The 11,758-nt window shown below is 36.6% G+C and overlaps 1 protein-coding gene across 3 annotated transcripts in view; it reads right to left on the bottom strand.

Annotated features, from left to right (window-relative positions):
* LEMD3 (LEM domain containing 3) overlaps window positions 1-11,758 on the bottom strand; it is a 42,438-nt gene that overhangs the window by 10,366 nt on the left and 20,314 nt on the right. For all 3 annotated transcript variants that reach the window (XM_062491991.1, XM_062491992.1, XM_062491993.1), the window contains 6 exons: window positions 4,988-5,055; window positions 3,004-3,083; window positions 2,775-2,923; window positions 2,080-2,181; window positions 1,010-1,112; window positions 595-773 (listed from right to left, as the gene is read on the bottom strand). In XM_062491991.1, the coding sequence (XP_062347975.1) occupies window positions 595-773; window positions 1,010-1,112; window positions 2,080-2,181; window positions 2,775-2,923; window positions 3,004-3,083; window positions 4,988-5,055 (681 nt within the window). The remainder of the gene's footprint in view (window positions 1-594; window positions 774-1,009; window positions 1,113-2,079; window positions 2,182-2,774; window positions 2,924-3,003; window positions 3,084-4,987; window positions 5,056-11,758) is intronic.

Below are 11,758 nucleotides of genomic sequence, written 5' to 3'. Positions count from 1 at the left end.
TTTACACCAGAGTTTGAAAAACAAATGTAGTATAAAAAGATGTTTATGACAGAGCCAGAATATCTAACATTACTAGATGCTCCAAATGCATATTCTCTTAATTGAGGAGTCTTTTGTCCCTGCAGTTTCCCTTTTCAAATAAACATCTCTTCCTCCTAACTTTGTCTTTAGGCACCTTACTGACAACAGTAGAAAACTTAAGTCTGCAAGATAAAATTTCCCTGCTGTCAGCAACAATCAATTACATTACTTCTAGTAAGTGCAAGGCATGTCAGAATTTGACCAACTAAAGAGTTGTTTTTTTTATTTTAATTCACGAAAAGGAAGAAGTAACTCGCTTTGGCTAAATACCCACTGCATGTTTCTGCAGTATCTATAACAGAAAAGCTCATTTTCCTTGAAAACAAGGCAGACACAATGCACCAAAAAAGTAAGTCCACAGAACAAGACAACAGAGAAATAGCACTGACAGTTCATAACAATCCTTAAATGTATGAGAGAAAATAAGCCTTTCATGTTCAAGCAACAGAGCAGCATTTCGTAGTCAGATGCAGAAATTAAGACAATTATATCTGCAAAATGTATCTTCAATACCTTGGCCTTGCCACACTTTTGATGGTATTACTAAAATTTTGTCACACACTGCGGAAGGTTGCATCCACTTCCAAACTGAGAACTCTGCTCCACCTACTCTTCGTGTCTCTGTACGAACTCTGGATTCATTTGCTGCAAGAAAATCAACTGCTCTGTTCCAGACTTTATTCATCTTCCTCCTTAAAGATTGAAGCAAGAATTACAAAGTTAGCACTACAACAACCTGCATAGTTGACATCCACCATATAAGAGAAGTCCAATGCTTTTCCTCCCACCTGTATCAATAGGAATCTCCAAAATATTACACTGTGCAATCTATTAAGAAATTAAAGTTATTCCTATCTGAAATTAAGTTAATTGACCAATTAATTTTTACTGGTTTTCCCTCCTTTCAGTACTTCTAGTGAGAACGTACCTGTCCTGTGGTGGTATTAGAGAATCACGCACATGTAAAATTGGCATGTAAGGCTGCAACTCTTTATTTTCTGAACATGCCTCGCTGTGGCTTCTTAGAACATCTGAGAACACCATAAAAAGAAACCAAACGGGTAACTATGTAGCTCATGCAAACATCAAGAAAATTGCCTCTTCTGGCAATTAACAGCTACGCTGAACACCCCTCCCAGTTTCAATAGTTAGGTTTTTCTGTAATTTTGAAACACTGTTTTCTCCAAACCATTCTTAAGGCAAGTTAATCAGTGTATTTATGTATCCCAGATAACTCTGAAGTACAGGTTTTTACAGTTACTCCTGATTGGTGCTTTTTAAGTGTTAGCCGAGATGGCCATCTTAGAAAATAAAGTGTCTTCCTTTCACTTCAACAAAACTTTGCAGACGAAAAAGGTTGAAATCAAGCAGTTCTGTTTTCTCTACCATCTCTGTATTTATGGTTACTACCATAAATGAAAGTAATAGAACAACTTAAGTAAAAGCTTAAAAACTACAAACACAACCTACTGCAAACACTGTGGCTTCAAGTAGAAAGAGGGGATTTCAGAGCTCAGTTATGCATACTATTTTACCAATGTAATTTGTGCTCAAATTAATTAAAAAACTGCTTTTTCTATGACAAACCATTAAGGATGGTATGAAGAACTACCACGTATTTTTGGAGCAGATATTTTAACTGAAGTTAGCTGAAAAAACAGATACAGAAAGCAAACTGTCATCATACTTTAGTAAACAAACATTGCATTTATATTTGTGTTCAATAGTAGGACAAAATACTACCAAGTCAATAGCAACTTTATAGCCATGTTGATGCAATTCACAAATTACAAGCTTTAAGTCAAAAGCTTTGATTAGGTTTAAAGGATGGGGTATGAAAAAAAAAGGGAAACAAAACACATGGATCACACTGGACCAGGAACTCTAACAGTATGATGACTAGTAAACAGAAAGAAACATAAATGAAATTATGCCAGCATTTTGAAAGTTTTTGCAAAGTTGCTGCAGATAGATCAGACACAACTGAACAAGCCATACCTATGATTTTCACCACCATATCATACATCTGCTTTGTTTCTTCTTCTTCTTTTGCCCAACGGTATTTCATGTAGTGTAAAACTCCCCAAACCATTGCTATACCTGCATTAACATGCATAATACTCTTTAAACAGTATTAGAGCATTGGATATTTAGCAGAGTTTTTAGGATTACAGTAGACTGAACTACCAAACAAGCACTGTACATTCCAAAGCTAGTGAAATACACTTACTGTACTCTCTCACTTGAAAGAGCAGTTACTTCTAGAAAAATATTTCATTGTTTTAAAAACAGCTCAGTATCCCAGATCATCTTTTCTGCATTTACCTTTTAAACTTCCTGGAACAACAGTGAAATATCCTCAAAATTAAAGCTATCATCTTTTTACTGAGCAGTCTGCTTTTTCTGATCAGTTCAACATGGAACTTTTGAAAGCCACAAGATTGCTCTGGCAGGGAAAAAAGATTTCCTAAAAAATGAGTATGTTCAGCTGACTATAGAAGCAGATGATAACAACCAGTGTGGAAATACAGTGGTGCAAGAGAAATGCAAAACAAACGCAAATTTAACCAAGACACCGATAGAAACTCTTAAGTTTTACGGTTGAATTAAAACTTTCTCTAAGTTTGCTTTCCCCCATGCACTTAGATAAATGAGTTACAACAAAAAAGGGTTGACTGCTTTAATTAACTTACCCCAAAGCAATATTGATAATCTGTGAGTTACATTAACAAATGCACGGCGAAAACGACACCTGAAAGACATGTTTGGACTAGTGGATTCCAGATACTTCACATCTGTCACATCAGTGACATCCATCTCATTAGGATCATTGCTGAGACACCTATTCAAAAATATACAGTAATAATGAGAAACGATACACTCTCTTAGAAGAAACTAAGTTAAGAAATAAATACCACTTACTTTATACCAACATCTTCCCCGCTATTCAAGATCCACTGTAATGATGCATTAAGTACACTTTCGTATTCTGGATCTAAAGTCTGTCAAAATACAATATTAATTAGTAATTTCATAAACAACCAGGGAGTTATGCCAAAAAATCCTGAAATACTGCACAGATTAGTAATCAAAACTTTATTGTTTCATTCCTGATTCTTCAGATTTTGAGTAGGTGTTCACTGGATAATCTATTAAATCTATTTATGGTACAAGCAGTTCTCAGACTCACCAGCATCCCTCAAACTAAGGACTATTTGAAAAGCCAAGCCACACTCGCCACTTTTATTCTCAACCCCAACCTAGTGCAAGAAAAAATTATTCAGCCACTAGGCGGCGATCACGGGAAATCTACTCCGAGTGAAACTTCAGCTAGATCCGAACTCCGCTGGAAATGCCTCCTATAATAAAAACCATTCCATGCTCCGTTCAATTTTAAGAAATTTGAATATAAATATAAAAATAACTAAAAATAGTTTTAAATAAATAGGGTTTTTTAAAAAGAACTAAATACAGTCTTAACAGACATTTTGAAAAAAAAATCCAGTATTTGAAGATCGAGAACTGACATCACTACATACACAAAAATAAAATTATTTTATATCAACTCTAACAGGACAACATACACTGCTATCTAAGCTAAGGCTTTCTCTGTAGCTCATCTTGCATGCTCTTTTGCAGAAAGAGAAAAATGAAAATAGAAGTTACTATTGTATTTGAAATTATAGTCCCCAAAAAGTTTTATTTCATCTTTCCTCTGAACCTCACATTGGCTTAGAATTCAAGCATAAGTACTTCAGAAAAGACAGTAATGGTTTCATTTCACCTTTGAGATTAAAGTATTGAAAATCTTATCACTGAACACAGAAATTCTGCAAAGCAACTGTATGATTAAATAAGACTTTCTACAAAGCAAAAAAAAATCACATTAAATTTGAGCTTCCTAGCAGAGCTAATACAGTTATGATAATAGTAAACAGTTATTATCATTCTTTCAGTGTAACAGACAGGCAAGACAATCAGCTCTAGGGCATCAGCTTAATTTTTTCCACAATGCACTGGTTTTAACAGATACAGATTATTATTGCCAAACCATAAACCAGTGTTAGCAGCTTCTCTGGGATGCTCTAAAGCATTGCCCCTTTGTGTCTACTACATACAAGTCCACCAAAATGCAAAATTTCTACACATTTGTGTATTAAATACATCAGACTTTAACTCCTCCCCATCCAATCAAAGAAATCTTACACTCCCTGCCTCTTAAAAGTTTCGAGTAGTTTTCCACTGAAGGGTACACCAACGTGGGCTAAAATAAACCCCACAGCTGTCAAGATGAGGCAAGAGTCATGTTTTGTTTGGGGAATGAGGCAGGGGAATGACAGAGTGGGATCTCATAATACTGCACAGCAATCAAATTAACAAAAAGGCCTTTTTTTGACCACTTGTATTTAAAGCATCATTGAATAACCTCTCCAAACAGCTGCTGCCTGTCAGGCTGCTTGCACAGATCGACATATCAACCTTTCTCCACAAAGAAAGGAAAACAGTCTTCTTTTCTACTAAGTCTCAAAAACCAATACAGTGATTTCTGGAGAAGCTTCTAGATATTTGAGTTTATTATAAATTTATTATTTCCACCAATCCAAATAATCTGCTGGTGTTTTAATGAAAGAGGAAAAAGCCCTGTACATCATTGAAGCACTACTTGCTACACTTCCACTGCAACTAAGTCAGTTTCTTTAACCCTCCCACTCCACAAATGCTCACCACATCCCCAAATCAAAATCATATGTAGCATGTATTCAAGTCATCAGTTCCCATCATTTCCAAATAACATTCAATACTAAGTAAAATTTTAATCAATACATTAGGCATGAAAACAGGCCTTACAAATTACAACCAATACAAATCTTCTATACAATCAATGAAAAATAACTCATTTGCTTACTTTTAAATATGCAGCTGCCTCCTGGACGGTAAGGTTTCTTTGAATAGAGCTGCCACATTCATGTTCCCCTGGTAAAAATGAAGACGTTTATTTTGATCTATTTATTACTGCACTATGTAAAGTAACATCACCTAAACACCAGCCTACGGTTAACAAAATTTACACAAGCATCAACAGCAGTACAGTAATCCTCATAGGTTCCACTAAAAATATGGAAAAATCACTGCACAAATTTCTCATTCAAAAGGAGTTAAAAACCCCCGATGATTTTCAGAGCTAATAATATGTACAAATCACAGCAATACAATCTCATGTATGGCTCAGAAAGCTTATTTCAGTATTTACACCAGAAGCAGAATAGTAGGTAGCTTGAAGAGCAATCAGAAGGACATTACCATATAGAAGTTACTGTACCCCAACTCAGTTTCCAGGTATTTTTTCTTTAACTCTGAAACCTGTATTATCTTTTATAGAGACCAAGTTCCAGTTGCAATACATCCATAGTATTTCAGGCACTATGAAGTTACTGTGCTTTAGATTGGCCTAAGTTATTCTTGTAACTCATTGCTTTCCTGAACACGTACAAAATCCACTATGGCTTGAATTGGGTGCTTTTACCATCTCCTAGTGGTTTTGGAATATGTGCAGAAGTAGCCAGGAAATAAGGTATTTATATGCATAGTAGGTTCTCAGAGCAATGTGCCATCATCTCCCTGGTTTTACCTGCTAAACTAAAGGTACATGGTTCATGCAACAACAACAACAACAATAAAGTGGAAGTAGTGACTGTCGTATCAACACAAAGCCATACAGAAAAGGGAAAGGTCTAAGACCAGCTTTTCAACTACCACTAGGCCATATAATTTCTGAAGAACTGTCAGCAGTGACAAGTCACTTGTTTTCCCTGATATTTCTTAAAAAGCCCTAAATCTTGGCACCTCTAACTATCCTTTTACTGCGCCAAAACAATAAAATACAAAACAACAAACCCAGTCTTTCATTGGCCCAGTGTTATGCCTGCCTTACCTTCTTGAATCTATGCCAAGTTGTACTAGTCCCAAAACTATAGCAAGGCTAAGAAGATTTAAGATACTTGTGCTTCTATATAACATAAATCTTCACTAATATTGGGATATACTTTAAAAAGAGCAGTTTCAAGTATTAGTTGCCTACACAAACAGTTATATTCAAGGCAATGTGATCAAAAGTTAGGAAACACTAGCAAGTTATGGAGAAGCACCTTCATGCCTCATTCAGTAGGAGTTCCAAAGAAATACATGTTTCTATGAAGCCGAAGTCCTTCTCAGAATGCTGAAGTTTTGTTCAGTACACTTCAAAATATTTAAGAGAATTTGACCTAGCAAGCACATTAGTGTAACAGAGATGCTCTTACTGTTGGGATATAGAGAAATAGGAACAGTGTTTTTAAGAGTGTTCATATGCTAACTGGCCTAGAAGTGCTGCTGGAACTAAGCCTGTGTGCATGCATGTATTTTCAATCAGGTGCTCAGCAGAAAACTTTACAAGCTGTTTCACTTGAAAATTAGCATGCAATGTCTAAGAGTTTCAAAGTGCCTGAATCTACTGTAATGGCAATACTAGACAGATCACTGCTGAAAATTGACACTACTTTCATAAAAGTCTACTCTAGTTTTAGAACTCAGCACCTGAATTCTTGTATATAATTTAGGCAGACTTTGTTTTTGTAGAGCATAAACTGTACAGCCTGTAAATTTACATGTGTTATCATCAGTGATTTCATGTTTCAAGATTAGCAGACTTGGAATAACTATACATCATACTCATATAGTCTCTGGGGTAAACATACTGTTTTAAATCTAGAACTGATGAAATAAATACAACAAACCCAAAACATATCTCTGTAAAAGCCATATGTACAACTTACATCTGATATTAAGTTGTATGATATGAGCAAGTCTGACAGGTATTCCTACATTTAAGTCTCTTTTCTCTTGTTTGGTAAGACCTGAAGTCTTTCTGGGGTCTTTGTACTATAGAGAAAGTATGTCAATCATGCTTTGAACCAAACAGCTTGTGAGAGAAGGGGGATGAGAACCTTCTGCTAAAAAGCTTTTCTTTGGTTGTTTTTTAATTATCTAGATAAGAAGAAAAGCCCTGTTATGAAATAAATCAGAGAGAATTAAAAGGATGAGGTTAATACACCGACAAGAAAGGAAATCAAACACACAAGCAGGAGACAGATTGTGAAAAATATGAATTCTTAAAAAGAAGTTTCAGGGTTCGTGTTAAGATTTTTCACCTTTTGAGAACACAGCATTACCTTTTACAACAGGACAAAAGCCTCCTTAGATAGGGGACTACTGGATTACTTCAGCAGTTTTAAACGCTAATCTTATTTGCCTTCTTCCAAGAATGACATTTAGGCAGCACCCAGCCAGCACACTGACTTAACAGCTTCTGGTCCCCTCTTCAGAAACCAGCAGTTTCCTCTCAATCCTGCTGCTGAAATTTTTTTCCAAACAGTACTCCCTCTGAACAAGTCTAACAGTTAAAAACACCTTTGCTGCCTGGGCTCTGACAATGTCTAAGGCCCATCAGTGCAAATTTCCCTCAAGTAATACTGGGGCAAGGGGGAGAGGAATAAAAATCACTTTCATGTTGTCTCCCACTCTCCAAAAAAGTGAGCTAATTAGAGTTACGGAGTTTCAGTCTTGTAGAAAAAGCTATTGGAGACACAGTTTCTTGTTCCAACACATATTTTGCTGCAAACCCTTTAACAGCCTTCTTCTGAGAAACTCATGAATTTGAAAGCTTGCAGAAAGTTAGGCATTTCACAAGTCAGACAACCTTCAGTTTTACTGCAATAGCAGGATATTCCTATATGCCATTTCAGTCACTGCATTAGCTAATAGTTCTGCAAATGAAGGCTTACTTTGAATAACTTTGGTGCAATCATTAACCACTTGGCCTGGAAACCCACTTTCCATAGTCTGAGCCAAAAATGTTTCCCAACTGTTCCATTTGAGGCCCTATATTCAGGAATAAAACTGAAGCACAGTAAAAAAACTTTACACAAGTCTGCTGCTATATACATCTGAGATATTTGTAAAAACTGCCCTTTGTTATAATGCCTGCTGTGAGCTTACAGAAAGCATGGACCTCTGAGCTTACAACTTTCCTTGGGCACCAATCACTGATTTCAAGAGCAATCAAAGAACCTTTCTATTTGCTTTTGTAGAAAGGCAAAAAGTAGCACATCCCAGCAAGGATCATAAAACTACACTTTAGCTTATGTTAGTGTATTTGAGCAAGCCACTTAAGAAGTTAAATTCTTCTAGAAATACTACCAAAAAGCAACTAAAGATTCAGATCTAAAGAAATATTTAGTGTGTCTCAATTGCTTCTAATACAGAAACCAAGTCAGCTCTTCTTTCCCACACAGGCTAGAATATTTAAAACTGACTTTCATTTATGCATTTAACTTATAAGCTGCAGCATATGAAGGTTACAGAAATATAAAAAAAAATTGAAGTACTTGCTTTACACTGGAAGTAATTTTCTCATTTGGTAGCAAAACACAGTGGAAATCTAATATTTCAAGGAAGATGTAGATTTAGCACAGATCTCTAGCTTTTAACTTGATGTGATATGGCCACCAATACAAACTGCAAGCAGTATACAAAACATTTGTTTAGTATGTCTCGTGTTTTCAGGTTATTTGCAGGAGAACACTAAAGTGGGGAGCTCATGAAAAGCAGAAGCAGACCAAGAGCAAGTAAGAATGCATTCTCTCCCAAAGGCAAATTCGACAGCTCAATAACACTGCAGGACACCAGAACTTGCTAAATAGCTGTTCAATCACTGGTTGGAAACAGCACAATATTAATTACCTGAAAAACCAAAGATCAAGGAGAATGACAGAACAGATAGCCTTTGACAGCCATCAGATACAGTAGCTGATACTTGAAATTAATCTTAAGTAACATAAGGTGTTTTGCCAGGATTGTCTTCCACCCATGCATTTATCAGGAAGCCTTGTTACATATGAAAGCCTAATTCATCCCTGCATCTCAAGGACCTGTGAAAAGAAGGAAATTGTCTAAATCTGACTGTCACACTGAAGAATGCCAGGCAAAAGAAACAGCTATCTAAAAAATCCTTTAAAGGATTTTAAAGGGGTCATACCCATGGGTAGCTGGCTGCTTCTTGTGAATACAGTGGTTAGATGCATTCAGTTTGCAAGTCTGACTGAAAATGGATGTGATCTATTGAGGTCTCTCCAATGAACTAATTCTATTTTTTAAAAAAAAAAAAAAACAGGTATTTTGGTTTAGCAGAAAGTGTTGGGTGCTGAAATATATACTGTTTAGAAAAAGTTGCTGTTTTGAAGAACGGCTAAACCATTCAGGACAAGAACATGGGAACACAAATTTCAGCTCAAGGGAGAAGCACTATCTGCTCATCCAGTTCTGAGATTCCTGTGAGGAAAAAAAATCACTCACTATAGGTTTGGCAGACTAGGAATTCTGAGAATAGTGATGGATTAAAGGAAACCTATTTTTATATTGGATAATTAAATAAATCGACAATGTATAGGAATGCCACAGTCCAGAATAGGTATCTACAGATGGAACATGGTATATTAAGTCAAAATTAAGGAACTGTTACTCTGACATTTTCTTCCTCAAAAAACTTACCTACCTTCTAAAATAAAAGCCACATCACTGGCTCTCCACTTGAAGTTGACAAGGTAAGAAACTAGAGCAGTAAAAATATTAAGTCTGTTTTATTAAACAGAGCTAGAAACCAAATTTTAAGGGAACCATCTTTATGGTAGTCAAGATGTTGAATAAAGCTTAACAGAACAGACTACTTCAAGTTTCCAGCCTGCCTTTTTAATATTAATAGTTATAACATGAACAAATGATTCATAGCCAAGTATGAAATGAGAGAAACTTTTCCAAGTATGTGGCAGAGAGACCTGAAAGGCACCACTTTGAGTAAATCTGTATTCCTTAACTTCTTTGAAGAACTGCACTGTTCACAAGAACAACACTCTTAAATCCTGCATCTCCCTTGCAGCTTTCCATGTTTTATGCCTTTTAAACTGTTTCCAGATATTGTGCCAGGTCTACATTAATATGGTATTCAAAAATGTATGGCAGACATCTTCCCCCTGCATCTTAAGAAACTTTGCAATGAGTAGAATTTCTGTCTAAGATGGCTTAGGACCTTCTTCAGACTGTATGAAAGCTATTCTGCTGAGCAACCAGGTAATCTCACATTACAGCTCCCATCTGGAGAACTACCTAACCAGAAAGGATAGTTGTATTTTTCAAAAGGAAGCATTTGAAGATCCTGCTGGCCAGAAATAGACTAATAGAGAATAATGCATCTTTGAGCCCTGGTGAAGCAAGCAGCTGTCTCGGAGCATACAAATTCTTCCTCATAAAGGCACACAAGTAAAGATTTATATATGTCTATGTGCACGGCAGTAAGACCCAGCTAATAAAGAAAACTCCCTTTCTTTCATGGACAAAGAGATTATGTGCTAAATCTTTTTATCCATGCAAGTGCATTGTTTACTGTGTGGCCCCTGGAGGGCCAGATGACACACTGAACAAACAGCAAGCTGTTACATTCTTCAAAAGACAGAGGGAAGCAGCATGATAATGATCTAAGCAAGGAAAAGCAACAATCACTTTGAATGCTCAGCTACAGTAAGGTCTATGTCAGAAGACAACCAGAAGACAAGATTAAGAGACTGGAGCATCTCTCTTATGAGGAAGATGGAGGGAGCTGGACCTGCTCAGCCACAAGAAGAGACAACTGAGAGGGAACCTCATCAATGTCTATAATTATCTGAAGGAAGGATGTCAGAAGCATGGATCCAGGCTCTTCTTGGTGATATCCAGCAACAGGACAAGAGGCAATAGGCAGAGACTGATGCGTAGGAAGCTCCACCTGAACACGAGGAAGAATTCTTTACTGTGTGGCTGACTGAGCACTGGACCACACTGTCCAGAAAGCATGTGGAATCTTCCTTGCTGGAGACGTTCAAGAACTGTTTGGATGCAATCCTATGCCATGTGTTCTGGGATGACCCTGCTTGAGCAAGGAGGTTGGCCCAAATGACCCACTGTGATTCTTTCCAACTTGACCCATTCTGTGATTCTCTGATGTAAACAAACCAAAATGTGTGAGGTTTGTCCAAACCTACTTAATTCACCATAGACACTGTAAATGCTGTGGTAACAAAATGTTTCTGCAGGAAGATAGATTACTGTTGCAATTTAAAGGGTATTACAGAGCTGCTCAAATTTCTCACATATTTCTTATACTGCCTTGACATATTATATTGTCAGCTTCACATCTGACACAGAGCTGTTTCCACATTTTTTCATGTTTGCAAAATGTCGGTAGTACCTGACAACAGAAAAGCCTTTTTGGTAAAACTTTCTGATGCAAAACAAATAGTTGGCACAAAGACCAGTAAGACCTCATGAACACATTATGGGTTAAATATGCAAGGATGATAAAAATAGTTTAATTGTCATGACACACACTCAGCTGTAGCTCTCATTCACCAGATGCCAAAGTTGTAATCACAGCCTTAACTTCACCATTTCCTGACTGTGATGTGCAAGTATATGTGCAGTTTAAAACTCTGTTCCTTATGACTCTAGATAAAACCAGCCTACTTTTTACTTTGAGTATCCAATAATACTATCCCTAAACACCAACTCTGACATGTTACTATGTGCAGCACTATTCATTACTATATAACTC

Source organism: Cinclus cinclus, chromosome 4 (assembly GCF_963662255.1).
Source record: "Cinclus cinclus chromosome 4, bCinCin1.1, whole genome shotgun sequence".
Lineage (NCBI taxonomy): Eukaryota > Metazoa > Chordata > Aves > Passeriformes > Cinclidae > Cinclus > Cinclus cinclus.
The sequence above is the reverse complement of the archived record's forward strand: the minus strand, read 5'-3'. Positions and strand labels throughout refer to the sequence as shown.